Source organism: Psammomys obesus, unplaced genomic scaffold (assembly GCF_907164565.1).
Source record: "Psammomys obesus unplaced genomic scaffold, mPsaObe1.curated_primary_1811, whole genome shotgun sequence".
NCBI classification, from domain to species: domain Eukaryota; kingdom Metazoa; phylum Chordata; class Mammalia; order Rodentia; family Muridae; genus Psammomys; species Psammomys obesus.
Window position 1 is genome coordinate 61,368,572 of NW_026585644.1, and position 15,564 is coordinate 61,384,135.

General features: G+C 40.4%; 1 protein-coding gene across 6 annotated transcripts in view; it reads right to left on the minus strand.

Annotated features, from left to right (window-relative positions):
* Nucleotides 1-15,564, minus strand: part of Rgs22 (regulator of G protein signaling 22) — a 116,462-nt gene that overhangs the window by 46,326 nt on the left and 54,572 nt on the right. For all 6 annotated transcript variants that reach the window (XM_055620255.1, XM_055620265.1, XM_055620284.1 and 3 more), the window contains 2 exons: nt 15,425-15,550; nt 14,500-14,601 (listed from right to left, as the gene is read on the minus strand). In XM_055620255.1, the coding sequence (XP_055476230.1) occupies nt 14,500-14,601; nt 15,425-15,550 (228 nt within the window). The remainder of the gene's footprint in view (nt 1-14,499; nt 14,602-15,424; nt 15,551-15,564) is intronic.

Genomic DNA, 15,564 nt, shown 5'->3' on the forward strand with positions numbered 1-15,564 from the left:
TACATGTTGAACAATATTCAGAAAAGGGCAGGGCTAAGCGTCACATGTTAAATTAACCTTCAGTCTGGTGGAGGAGTCAGAAGAGGTAGGGCACGGTGGGAGAGAACTTGTTAGTGTGTCCTCCTGAGAGTACGAGGAGCAGCTCTGAAGAGGAGACAGTAGAGCATGAAGGGAAATAAAACTCACGTTATTGGATCTTAGCTGAGAGCGTGGCCGGCTCACTTCACAGATCGCCTTCTGCTCAGCACAGCAGCTGTGTGCACAGCTGAGCCTGAAGGCCGACAGCAGAGCAACATGGAGACCTCCCAACTGGGCTCAGCAACTCTGCTCTTGGAATTTATATAGAAGACTGAGAGGAGACTGTTCCCCAAAGCTAAAGACAGAAGGGAGTCCCTAGGGGTGTTTGTAACAGGGATATAAATGCCCTAATTCTGGACACTTTCAGAAATCACAAAATTCGGTAGAAAAAGACTATTTTATAACCACTCACAGCTCTAGCAGGCACAGAACCTTGTGACTGGAGTTTGTATGAGGCAGAAAAAGAAAACAGCAAGCAATCCAACCTTTTTTTTTTTTTTTCTCTGCAAAAGGAGGAAAAACTGATGATTTTTAATGACTTCTCACATCACACTAGGAGCTCAAAAACATTACTGAGCAGCCATGCAGAGAGGCTAAGTTACAGATGAAGCGTTGCACACTTGGGCTTGCATGTGAAGAGCGCTGCAGTGTTCAATTAGGAATCCCAAAACGGGGATCTGGGAATTGCAACAGCCTGATCCTGAGAGGCAAGCCTCTCAGGCAGAGATCAACACAAGACAGGACTGCCAAAAGAGATGACAATGTGCTGACAATCAAACTGAGAATTCCTGGCCAGTACTCATCCCTCACCAGCGAGAACTCTGAGCAAAAGAACCTCAGAAAATGCCAATCGGATAACAGAGGACATTCACTTGAATCAGTTTAGACAGAATGAAAAATTAGAAGGAGAAATCAGAACGTCTTAAGAAAGCCAGAAACAAACCATAAGCTCAAGGGACAAAATGGATTAGCGTTTTAAGACTGATTTTGGCCATTGCTTAAGACATTTTGAGCAAAACTGATTAATCAAGTACACAGTGGAGTAAAGCAGACAAACAGCTAAGAAAATCTCTACCAAACAGTCAAGGCTTCCAAATTGCCCAAGGATTTTATCATCTCAATTTTTATTTATTAAAAAAAAACTTTAACAAACTTTACATTTATTTAAAGAAAATATTTAACCTCTGAAAATAAATATAGAAATCAGCAAACAGTAATTCATTAAGAACATGATTCTAGTCACTTTTTTGGTTTAAAAAAAAAAACCAACAAAAAACTTGTCACTGGGATACCAATACATCCCAGCAAAGCAGGCTGCCAGGCGGTTATGACAAGACAACTCAGTCAGGCTGCATTGAGCACAGCAGGGTCATCACTGCGCAAAGCAAGCATGCACGCAGCAGCTTACCTGCCCACTGAGGAGCAGAAGGTAACCCTGATCCCTATGGATAGTCTCTCCAGCAAATGTGTCAGGCTAAGGATCAGCCATCTCAGACGGTGAGCTTCTGTGACACCGCCTTCCCCTCCAGGGATGCCACCGCTAACCAAGCCTCCTCCTGACTGATGTCCTTTCTTAGTGTGCAGCTACTGTCCTTACAAAAGCAGGCCAGTGAAGCCATTCTATCTCTTAACAGCTACACAGTTATTTTAATTGTTATTTATGTTTTAGAAGGCAATTTAAAAGTTATTTGAATGAGGTAAGGAAAGGGGAGATTTCACTATCACTCCTGAATTTATATTTGGGTTATAGGTATAGTGTCTGGAAAGCTAGGCTGGAGATGATTGCTAAAGGTGGGTGATGGGATATGGAGATATAAGAGATCATTAAACCATTTCACACCAAAACAAAAGAGTTGCTCAAAAACATGTGGCTGTGATAATCATAGAAAATCACTGTGATTGCATGTTGCTGAGGGCGCAAGCAGTGCCAACAGGTCATTTCATTCATTAACACAAGCCACTTCCAGTCCTGACCATACAAGGTGGACACAGGATTAGGTTCACAGACTCGTGGGTCTGATGGGTCTATTTCAAGGGTACACTTTAACATGTAATATTCACAGGGTTATTTTAAAACATTAAAGTGAAAGACTAAGCAACAGCATACAGTTTGTATAAGGCCTGGCATCACAACACTCAATCTAACTCCAAGGTTACCAACTGCCCTTGGGAAATTCTCGGTTTTCTAATCAACAGGATTGGGGTGGGGGTGGGGCTGAGTTACAAAAATACCTACCTCTCAGGTTTGTCACAAATTAAGTCAGCATCTAAGTGTATTACCTCAGAGCCTAAGAGACAGTGAGCATTACATAGCTGACACATGTCATGATAATCATGGTTCAGAGAAGTTTAGGAACTGGCCTTCCCTGGAGAAAGGGTTTAAAGTAATTGCTTTGGGTGTCATTTTTTTTTTTTTTTCTGATCCATACTGTGTACAGAAACTCCAGACTGCATTTAGGCAGTTGAAACAAACAGCAGCCATGGGACCAGAAATGAATGGTGACTGTGAAGCAGAGAGATGGTTGCTGTGAGTGTTTGCCCCGAATCCACTGCTCTAGTGAAACCAGCAAAAATGGATATAAAACAAGAATGTTGCCGACTCTAATCAGTGAATCACAGTGCCCAAGAACCCAAATTTGATAGCTGCTTGGGATACCATATCCACCTCTCTGTAACAAAAACAAAGTAACAAAGCCTGAGAGTAATTGCCCAGCACTCAAGAAGCTTAACCATCAAGACACTGAAATTTACCATAAAGCTATAAAGAGGCCCATGGTTCCCCACACTCAGACCCATCCAACCTCACCTCTCACCATGTCCATTCATCTCTGAGGAAACACAGCTTGGTAACGCTGCTTCAATGAGCTCTGCCTGTGCACCTGGAAACACACGCCTGCCTAGAGACACACTTAGCTCATAGCACTTTAATGAAAATGCTGGGACCACCCTGAAGTGTGTAAGTCCTGTAAAGGCCCAGGGGAGTTAAATAATTATGGTAATGGATGGCAGCGAGCAGAGAAGACCCATCTTCCACACTGCCCTTCTTACATCACCTCCCCTTGCCTCCCTTGCCCCCCTTGGGTGTTGCCCCAGGTGAGTTTGTGGTAACACCCAAGGTTTGGAGAAAAATAAAGTGAGCTCACGGGTCACTGGAAAATGTTGCCACGACAATGCAAACCTTACAGGAAAAGGTTTGCATGGCCTTTTTCTTCTCCAACCTTTTTATGGCTCCCTGAAAAGTGAAAAAGACAGAGAACATTCTCCAACCTTGACAGGAAGAGGTCTGGTGTCCAGCAGCTGTATGTGCCTTGTTCATCCACAGTTTCCCTGCTCAATCAGAGCCTCATCAAAGGTAGATATTTGTGGGCATGTCAGTAAAAGTTTCTAGGCAAAGAATTATGCTTTTAATTGCTGGTCTAATCATTATTCTGTTTATCTCAGTCCCCTGTTACTGTGGCTGTGGAGCAGCAGCAGCAGCAAGGAGACAAATACATCAACACTGGGAGACCCCCAGGCCGATTACACTGCAAAATCTATCACCCCCAGGGAGGGAGGGACAGCACTAAACTACTTCTGCATGGGTACATGAACAAATCCTGCACTGTGTTTACAACTAAGGCTTCCTAAATTTGCCAGTGCATGAGTGTAGGCCTTCTGGCACACATCAGCTGCTGTGTGGCTGAAAACAGTGGCTGGCAATACAGTGGGAGAGGGTGGCTCTGCGGTAAGAACCGAGTTTAGATCCCAGTGTCCATGGTGACAGCACACATCCATAATTCCAGGGCTGGGGTGTGGAGACAGTCAGGTCCTGAGAGCTAAGCAAGAGTCTTCAAGTTCAGTGAGAGGTCCTGTCTCAAAAGACAAAGTAGAAAGAGACAGAGGAAGAAACCCAACATCACTCTTGGACTCCTCCTTCAAAGTTGATGATGAGTGCTCTGGACCCCAGAGTCCCGTGACTGGCTCTGAAGGGACAGCACTGTAGGAATGTGTGTCGTCGAGTCAGTGGACGGAGGGGAATGTCAGGCGTGGGATTTCCAGTTACCAAGATGGAGCCTAGCAGTGGTTGAAAAGGCTGGAGCATCTCAAATTTAGTCTGAAACTGTTAATATGAGCAAAATGGAACGGGACCATTTTTGTGTGTAAGGGTTGTGTTAAATAAGACTTAAAAGGAGAGATGCTTTTGACTCAAAAATAGAGAAAATGAAATTGGTCCCTCATTTCTAATGTATTTCAAAAGATTTATTTTTAAAATTATTAAAGTATTTGAAAATCACCAACTGTTACCTAGAGCAAAGGAAGAGCATATTTCATCTCCTTTACTCTACTATATCTACTTTGTTCCCAATACAACTGGGACTAGTTCAGTAACTCTTGCCTCCTAAGAGAGCAGGTGTCTTCAAGAACACTGTCCCCATGCTTTTAAGAGCCCACAGTGTGAAACACTCTCTTAAATAAAAGATTATAATAATATAAATATATCATTTTGCTCTTCCTTTTTTCTCTCTCTCCAAATCCTTCCATATGGGCATGCATCCTTGCTCACTTTCAAATTCTTGGTCTTTTTATTAATTTTAATTATTGTTAAAAATAGCTATGTACATACATGTATATTCCTAAATATACAAATGTGCCCTCCTTGGTTTGTATACTACTACTTATATGTATGTTTTTAGGACTGTTTGTTTTGGAAACCCGGTGTATGTGCTCTTCCCTGGGGAGGACTATTTTCCCCCATCTTTGCATTCCTTAGTTTTCTTGTAGTCCTTTTTGTAGGGTTGAGGCCTTGTGGCTTTCCCCACCCACTCTGGCAAGTCTGTTATTGTTCAGCTCATGTTTAGGCTCATGTTCAGCTCATGTTTGTGTTTTTGAGACTTTATGGGTGTAGCTTCTGACATTCCTAGGAGACACAGTCTCACAACAACTCCCTGTGAGAGAGATTCTTAATTGTCTGTGGTTCTAGTTGGTCTTGTTTCATTTACATTGTATTCTAACTCAAAACAGGCAGTGGCCATGGCTGAGACAGTGGCTGGGGCAGTAGCAATGGCTAAGCAAACAGCCCTTGACTTAACAGCTGTGGTTCTTCTGTTCTGTTTTCTTCAATTACTTTAAGTTCTTCCTTCCTTCCTTCCTTGTTATCCAGACAGTTGGCAGAACCTTAATTATTAACCCTAAGAATAGGAAAGTTTATTCTTCCTTAGGTTGCTCTGAGCTACATCAAAAAATGCTTTTACCTGCATCATTTGGTGCAGTCCTTGCAAAGTACACCTGGGAAGACATGAGAACTTTCATACAGAGAAGAAAATGCAGTACAACAGTAGGCTCTCACCTCATGACTGAGCATGGGGCAACTCTTTCGGGAGACCCAGAGCCACCCTTGCCTCAGTATGTGCAGCTATCCTTCCTCAAGCTTCTCTTTCATGCTCTCTCTAACATTGTGCTTAAATAACTATTAAAGATCTTTCTTGTCTGGAATGGTGGCCACACCATTAATCCAAGTGGATCTCTATGAGTTTGAGGCTAGCCTGGTCTACAGAGTGAGTTCAAGGCTACATAGTGAAACCCTGTCTCAAAAATAAACCAAGACAAAACAAAAATAAAAAGCTTTTCTTAACATTTTCCAACTTTCCTTCACAAACAAACACTGTGTGACTTTAACAAGACTAACGTGTCAGAGATTTCGTTGCCATTTATCTAGTCAGCACTTGCCATGCCTGAGTTCCATTCTCGGAACCGCAGGGTAGGAGAGAACTGACCCCCGCAAGTAGCCCTTCGACCCCTTCCTCACAAGCATGCTGTGCCGTCTGCGAGCCTTTGTGCACACACATACATGAACACACACAGAGAACAAGAAATCATAAAAATGAAAATGACAAGTAAACATATCTTGTATGCTTAGGATGGATGATATATAAAATAAAGTAAAGCAGAAAATATATATTTGAATTTAATATTAAAATACATTTAATTTATGCAAATAACATATTTCACTTTGAGTGCAACCATTCAAAAACTGTGGTAGAAGTTTCAACATAACTTTCACATGGTGTAGCTCTGTCCTCAAGGCCTGTAGCTCCTGGTTTCCACTGTCGCTGTCAGCTCACGCTTGCCTAGGTTTCAATGCACTCCTTCACTCTGCCATGGAGACTTTCTCTCTTACTATTTAAGTCACATATTTAGAAGAGTGTTTGTTATATTTACACCCGTACTTCTAGATATTGTACAGAGGAGGTTTTTCAAGTCATCTGGGCTGCCAACATACCAGAAAGAAAGTCTCAGAAGGACGAGTCACATGTTTTCTGTTTTAGCAAGCACTGCATATATAGGATTCTTTACACCTACTGAGCCTAGGAAACCACACACAAGTGTGCCTTTGCCTTGCTTTATGTAAGAGAAAAAAATCACCTTTCTTGAGAATTTATTACTGTGTTTGCTCTTGTGTGAGTCTGGTTTTCCAGTTCTTGCTTTGTCTATTTTCACATCTCTCCAAGACAAGAAATTATCATTAAAAATGTGCCCAGCAGAAGAATGACATTAAAAAAAATTACCAAAGAGCTCATAATTCTAAATTACTAAACAGATGGGAAAGAATCCATTATGTCAGCAGAACTAAAAATTAGTTTTTCCAAGAACTACAAATCATAGCATTATTGAATACTCTGGCAGCCAGACTCTAGGGTGGCCACTATAAACACAGTGGCTCCTGATATGCATACTTCCTGTCCTCCTCTCCCCTTTCCTCCCCTCCCCTCCCCTTCCCATTCTCGTTTTTGAGACAGGGCCCCACTATGTAGTTCTGGCTGTCCTAGAATTCGTATGTAGACCATTCTGGCCTCAAACTCACAGAGATCCAGAGCCTCAAAGTTCTGGGGTTAAAGGTGTGCACCACATGCCTGGCTTTCATGCCTGATTTCTCCCGCAGTTATAAACAGGGTGCTTGTTTGTAACCAACAGTACGCAGCAATAGAGTGATGTATGTGTGGATACAAGTGCACATTAAATTATGTAAAAGGTAATACCTATTCTGCTAAGAAACTCCCTGTGGCTGAGTGGACAAGTGGGCTGTCAGATTATGTGGAACCATCCACAGAGATGCCCACGGTGCAGCACTGAGCATGGCCTCTGGCTCACACCCAACACAAACCAAGGTTCTCAGTGAGGTAGTATGCCAGGAACCGAGTGTTACTAACAACCACAGGAACATTAAAGCAGACCTTTCCCCAGGCTGATTCCACAGGGAAAACTGTCCAGTCTCCATCACAGACAACCCTGCTGCACCCAGAATCCTGACCCACAGAAATGGATACAGCAAATGTGTGTTGTTCTGAGCCACGGAATTTGTGTAATACTGTCATGCAAGAATAAAATACAACTAAAGACTAATAATACATGCTTTAAATTATTTTAAAAAACAAAATCTAAAATGTGTAGAATGAAAGAAAACACTAGTAAGAATAATAAAAACACAACTGTTTAAGAATAAAAAACATAACCCCAGGCAAAGATGAGCAGATCTCTAAGAGATCCAGGCTAGCCTGATCTACATAGAAAGTTCTAGGCCAGCTAAGACCATATAGTGAGACCCTGACTCAAAACAAAGCAAAAACAAAAAAAAAAAAAAAAAGTTTTATGAATGAAATACCTAATTTAACTCAATGGGGAGGTGGAATAAGAAATGAAAACAGGAAGTATTGCAGAACACCAGCATAGTTCAGATGGGAAATCTTGACATAACAAAATGAACAGATGAAAACACTGAAAGACCTATCAGCTGAGGATTGACCAAAACAGATGCAAAAGCATGATTTCTGAGATTTGAGAAGCAACTGAAGCCCAAGAAATATCACAGTCAGTACACCATGGTAAAACACAGAACTCCAAAGCTGGGGAAAGACTGTAAAAGCAATAAGAAAAAAGCCATTTATAAGAACAGCAACTGAACATTTGCAGCAACTGAACACTAGCATCTTGACAATGCCAAGAAAACAGGCTATAGCTGGGAAGAAAAGGAGAGGATCCATGGAGATGGAAGAGAACAAGACAGGGTAACAGGTGGATATGGCCAAAATACATTATACACACTTATGGAAATGTCATAACTAAGCCTGCTATTATATAGTTAGTATGTGCTAACTACAAAACCATCAAGTCTTTAAGTCTATATTGAGCTAAGTCATCAGAATAAATTAAACATTTTCAGTCAAATGAAATCTGTAGCTTATTTTAATAACTTTCTTTTCCCTTTTTCAAAGTTAGTTTTTACTTGTTTATTTATTACAGTGCTGGAGATGGAATCCAGGGTCTCACATATGTTAAGAATGAACTGAATTCCCAGCTCTGTTTCTCATTTTTTTCTGAACCTTGTGTATGTTGGTGTGTATGTGTCAGAACACAGTCTAAGAATGAATCTATGTGAGATTTCTGAGCTTGTGAGGAAACTTCAAGAAACAAAAACAAGAGTCTTGTGACCCAGCTTCTTCAAAAATATGTAATTGTTCTTGGACTGCATTCATGCCCCTTCCAGGTATGGAAGATAGAAGTGAGTTTACTTCAGAATATTCATTTCAACTGGCTATTGTTATTAGTTTATATATCTCTATGGAAAAAGCACATTTTTTGCTGTCTAAGGCTTGTCTGCCACATATAGATTGCCCTCGTCATTGTACAGTTTATTCATGATTCCTCGTAACCGTCAGACTATAAATTATCTGATACTCTGAATAAAGTTGGCTATGCATGAGACTTTAGTCTACCTCATTTATCAGCTCCATTTTCCCAGGTCAGCTACAAGATAAGAGAGTGGCGACCCTCACAGGAAGTGAGTGAGAACAATGGGGCAGAAAGCAGGGAAGGCTCTGCCTTATGTTGAGCTTGTGCATCGTCTTTTAAAGGAAGGAGAAACACAAGTATTAAAATCACAGTTATTAGATTGCTTGCAAATTTGTGATTTTAATCTCTGGTTTCCAAAAGAAAGGACTTTATATGAAGAAATATGGGATGGAGTCCGAAAGAACATTGAAAAGGCAATATAAATGTAATGACAGGTTCACAGGACCCTCAGAGACCACCAGGAGACGGCTTGATGCAGTAGCAAGAGAGCTTTATTACGAGAGCAATTGAACTCAGGACCCAAGTCTCACTGATGCAGCAGCAGAGAAGTGGGACCTCGAGCTCTGAGTGAGCAGGGTTTTTAAAGGGTAAGACTGCGAGCAGGGGGGCATGTGTTCTATGACAGCAACATGGGGGGCATATGCCTTGATGTTATAGGATTAGGTAAAAGTTAGAGGGGCGAGGTGACCTTCTCTGAGGCACATAATCACAATTGCTAAGGCATGTAATCACGACTGCTATTCTTCTGAACTATATCTGAAATATTGGGGAGAATTTTCCCACTCGATTCCCAACCGATTCTCATTGATTATTGCCAAGGAGATTGTCTCTATTTTCTATAAAGTATTTATTTTGTAATATTTCCTGGAGGCTGTTGCTAAGAGAGTTAACTTTGTTTTCTGCCAAGTATACATTCTGTGATATTTCCTGGTACCTGAATTCAGCTCCCAGTCAAGATGGATCTTTATTTCAAAATGGAGTTATACTCAGGCTAACTTAAACTCTTCATAAACAAGGGGAAAAGATCCCCCCATTCAATTTTGGGTCACTTGGGCATTAATTCAGACCTTTAAAGGAAGGTAAAGAGGATATTAATCATGAAGAAGAAATGACTAATCCCTTGAATGAAGATAAACTGGGTGATCAAACCTTAAGTTGGTAAAAGAGGCAAAAAAAGGGGATTTTCCCTGTTCCAGTAAAATTGAAAGTAAAAACAGTGCCATTGACCGTGCCAGAGACAACTTCAGCCTCCTTTAGATACACATCCTTCATTGCCTAAAAATGACCCTGAAGCATGAAGTGAGGGACTTGATAACCAATTTAATTTTGAATTCCCTCCACTTCCTGACAAGGACTTAGGAGAACCTATGGAAATGCTACCTTTACAACCTAGGCAAGTGAGGGCACATCAGGGAAGAGGAATTTGATCCCCAATACCTCCTTCACCTCATGAGGTTTGCTAACCAATGCACTAAAACAACCTATTTAGAATTCTGGAAGGAAAGATGGTGTTGGCCAGTCCTCTACTATTACCTCAAGACTCAAGAAAAGAACTATAGCTGTTTGAATGCAGACTGAAAGAAGTGTTTGTGTATTGTGTGGACCCCCACTGCCTTTAAACTTATTTCCTCCACTAAGTTGATAAGCCTTTGGAATAGATCTATTCACACCATAAAGGCCAGAAAATACTAGTTTGTTCAATTAGTAAACCAGGGGAGGACCCTATGTCAACAGTTATCTGGATTTGATCCTTGCTGTATTATATTACCTTTAACAATCAGTTTTTAAGAGAATTACAGGAGCTTAGGGATTCTCAAATTTCATTTGCAGATTACTGTATAAGGCTAGGAAATCATTATTCAGATGGCAAGCTATGGGATTTCCTCATACAACAAATATTTTTCCATTCCATCCATTCAACCATTTTCCATTCCACAGGCAGATACTTAATTGATGGCTCATCTAAGGGTATAGAAAGGATTCATGGTCCATATATTTATCCATTTATTAATACTTCTTTTTCTTCAGCCTAGTAGAACTGGCTGTTTTGATTCACCTACTATAGTTAGTTCATAAAAGCTCAAATATTGTTTCAGATTCTGCTTAATGTTGTAGGATTATTTCCAGGAACAGATTCATATTTGTGTATACTCTAACCTCCCTGGTTTTATTGCAGAAGGAAATAAGCAAGCTGCCTCATTTTTACTTCTCCAGAAGAAAATTGAGAAGAAGCATGCATCTGTCATTGCAGATGGATCCACTGAAACATTGTGGGTTCCTCTTCAGCTCCTCCAGCCCCCACAGCCATCAAGGTCAATGGCTAAGGGCAAGAAGATAGTGGAAGTCACCAAGAAGATAGCAGACCTTCAGCTAAAGAGCAAAAGGAATGTTGACCATATTATCAATCAAGCTGCCTACCTGGGGTAAATTTAAGGCCCTATGCACCAAGAGAGAAGTTATTCTACAAAACACACTGAGCCCCATGTCACCTGAGAGTTTCTTTTTGGCAATGCTGGCTGCTTTGATCTGTCTTTCTGCAGTGAGTGCCTCTGAGCCTGTGTGTTACATTCCTCATCCTCCTCTGCTTCAGCTGCAGCTGGGTAGGTCCAGCTCCTGTCTTCTTTACTAATGGCTCTGTGTGTATGTCTGGACCTTGGAATCATAATAGACTCATTTAGTCATCTGATTTGAATCACTTCCTATTTCACAGGACATCATAACATTTGCACCCCCATTGCTTATGTTTTGCAAGCTACCTGAGCTACTAATTCAATGGGTCTCTTTTCCAGCAATTGTCTCGATCTTCCTGATCAATACAATTATGTGACCAATAGTACTGGGCACAGTTTGGACCCCTGTTCCTGGTGGTGAAGTGTTACACATAGCTTTCACTGTTCTAGTATTATTCACTTAGGTCAATAATTTGCTTGCTTATAGGATAATCATGTATCAAATGGCACTGGCAACATTTTAAATCAAAAGATTCTGGATACTCTGCTATTAAAAAATAAAAAAGAGGAAGCTGTTGGAGCACAGTTTATGAATGAAGCTGTGTAAAGAGACTTCTGAATGCTTGGGAGAAAATTCCAAGAAACCAAGAGTTTTGTGACCTCAGTTTCTTTAAAAACACAGATTTTTTTTTTTTTTTTTTTTTTTTTAGATTATGCTTTTGTGCCCTTCCCAGTGTGAGTTTATTATGGATTATTCATTATAACTGGCTTTTTTTTATTTGCTTACATGCCTCAATGAAAAAAACATATTTTTGTGGCATGTGGCTTGCCTAGCACATGCAGCTTGCCTGCCATGTGTAGCTTGATCTTGTGATTATACGCTTTACTCATGTGGCTCTTCTTAACCCTCAGAGTATAAACTGTCTGATGCTCTGAATAAAGTTGGCTACTGCATGAGACTTAGTGTGCCTCCTTTATCAGCTCCACTCTCCCAGGTACAATTGCCTCTAGACTCTAAACATACATGTATACTTATAAGCATATCTAATATAAATACATGTTTATGTTTAAAAATATCAATGTTTATGCTAGAGATGGTGGTACATTTTAAATGCAGTTTTTTTGCAACTTAAAGTTTCTTAGAAAGACTTAAAAGGCAGAGCTTTGCTCTGTTGTTAGTCCTCTCACTAAAACATGCAATATGAAGATGCATATCCAGCCTACAAATCCCACCAGTGCTGCGCAGCCACCTACAGGCAGAGAAAGCACCTGCACAATCCAAAGACCAGCTTTGGTGTTTAACTGTTCACTGTGTTCTCCTGAAGCCCTGTAGAGAAGTCCTCAAGGTGCACCCAAGACACTAGTCCAAGCTTTTGGGCTTATGCGTCATGGTACTCCTTACTATTGACTGTCCCTATTTACTTTAACATTCCTATGCTACTACTTGGGAGAATAAGACTATGTCTATAGAAAGTCACATAGGTCCTTTGGTATCAGTTTTTTGTCTCTTAGTATTTAACTTGGCAGACACATGAAATGATATAAAATCAAGTTTGTAGTGCATTCAACATGCAGTGCCTTTGGTGGCATTGTCATTCCAAAGAGCTGTATCATAAATGAATCTTTGATAAAAGCTATGCAATATTTCTAGTGTCATTAAATTAGTGATATTTCATACTGTGAAACAAACAAATGGATAATACAATGACATCATAGACAATTCCTCTATCTAGAAGAACAAAAACTTTGGGTAATAAAACCCAAACTAGTTCAGACAGTTGTTCCTCCAACCAAGGATAAAAAAGTGAAACAGCTACAGGTACAAATATCACATGGATTTGTTTTTTTCATTTGTTCCTATTCAGTCCTAAAGGTAAATAGAGTATTCTACATGGATCCACTCCTCCCATCCCTGCCCTGACTCCCCAAAAGCAGACCTTGGGGAAAGTGTTTAGGTATTGGCAATCTCCAAACAGAGCAATCCATTTCTGGACAACCCAAATGGTCCAGTTTCTGAACCACACAGTTAGCTGGATAAAAGCATTGCTACAAGCCAATAAGCTTACAAAGCCCAAACAGAATTTCCTCCTTCATATGTACATGGAAATCTGGTTAATTATTAACACACACACACACACACACACACACACACACACACACTCCCTCTTCACTGAGCAGCTGAAGATTTCTTTGGAGGAGCAGTCTTTGTGCAGTGAAAACATAATAAAAATAACAGATGGTACTGCAGCACATGGGGCAGTAGGTCAGGGGAGGGGAGTAAACAGTGAGTTACAGGTAAAGGATTAACAAGCAGAGCTGTGTGGTCTCAGAAAACGGCACTGGTAAATTAGAGATTTATTTCATGATTTCATGGAGACATCTGGGCTACGTAGGAGCTGGAGTCCTTATTCTCACGGCAAAGAGTACAAAGCTATCACTGAGATACAAAGCAGTTACTCAAGCTGCAGTGGTGGTGGTGGGCTGGAGCAGCGGGCCAGACATCCAGCAGTACACTCTGGTGTCCTGAGAAAGATTATAAAATAATAAATAATGTGATGAAACTAATTCTCTGGGCAGCTTTTGGGGGTTGGATCCTCTGGGATGGGTTATTTGCAGTTATAAGAATCACTAAGTGATCAACAGATAGAGAAGTGGCCCATAGCTCTCTAGTCTTGGAGACCTGTCTCCATAAAAGATCTGAAGGACCTAAGAATAAAAACCCAAAAAGTTAGTTCAAGTCATAATTCTGTTCTCATCGTCACCTTCTGCTACCATCCCGGCAAGCAGCTACTCTTTGTCCTTTTTTTGCAGAGGATCTTCTGTTCTTCCTATTTTGCTTTTGTGGTTGTTCCTTCCTTAGTTTGTTTCAGGGTGGTCTTGAAATGGCCTGTCCTCTGCCCTCTGAGTGTCTCTCATAGGTAGCATGGAAGCCTAGGCACCTACACGGGCTGTACACGCACGGTGATTTGCCAGCAGCTGGGCACACCCAGCTGACAGGAAGCTCAGGGAACTGGTCACGGCACCGAGCCACTGCACATGCCCTCTCAGGTGCTTTCCAACCCCTCCAGGGAAACGCAAAAGGTTTGTTAGGCATGGGAAAGAGACAAGGCATTCTTTATTGGAAGGACAAATAGTTGACAGGAAAAGAAAATAAAGCAAACCAAATAAAAATAGATAAAATGGAAAACTCACAAATCAGGTTATAAAACAATATACTCTGCTGACATTTACATAAAGTGTTCCTGGGACACTATATGTCTGATGCCAGCAAGCCCGCTCGCTGTCTGTTGCCTGGGGCCAGGCACAATTTGTATTTTCCTGTGTACTTACAGCTTTGCAGGGAGCAGTGGTACCTGCTACTTACTTGTGCTTGCTTGCACACTTTAAAAGGCTGAAGCGTTTCTTGGTAGAATAGCTGATGATAAGACTGTAGGTCAAACCAAAAGTACACACTGTGCTTCCACAGCTGCAGATGGAGAAGTAGGGAAATCACCGCCCAGTCAGGCCATGGGTCCCTCAGAGCGCTACTTCCATAAGTCCACATAAGCACTTACTTCCTTGCTGCTACCACAAATCAGATCCAACTTAAGCTAGTCTCAATCTTTCGTCACAAACTGACAAAATATAGGAGACTTATTGCTGTTGTCAGTGGAACATTGTATTTTTGCATATAACCCTCCAATAAAGTTGGTCATTAAAGTAGTAAATGTTTAAAAATCGTAATGAATACAAAAATTTCAAGTGTTCTAGTTGAAATGTAAAGAGCATGGATTTGTGGAATAAAAGCACATCTGAAGGTATTCTGCTATATCAACATATGGGTAAATTGAGTATGACAGTAGAACTAAATTTTAACTACTGAGCCAATTAGTCACTGCTCATTTGGGTCATACAAATATTGATTATGATTTTAAAAACATTATTGGAAATATTTCTATTCATTATAATTTATGGTTGTTAGAATTATTAAAAATTAAGTATTAATAGAAATGAACTAGATATGGCATATTAAACTACGATTAAACAATATCATTAACTCTAGCCAGTAAGGTATATCAATATTTATCTATTTTTCACTTTCCTTTCTAATTAGTGTAGGTCAGTAAAACAAAGAGAATTACAATTCAGTTGGATGGTTAAAGATTTACTAAATATCAAGTATGGATTTAAATTTATCAGATGAGAATTTGAACATCAGATATACTTATTTGAGTACCAAGTTATTTCAACATTACTATTTTCAAATCAAGTAAAGTAAGAAATAAATATTTAAAATAATTATTTTCTACCTTGTTTCCCGAATTCTCGCAGAACTTAGTAAAGAAGAATCCAGCTCTATTTTCTACATACAAAGATTGTAACAAGTTTTCCATGTCATATCCTCTCAAAGCTCCAACATCTGACACAGTTTTAACCTAGATAACAAAAC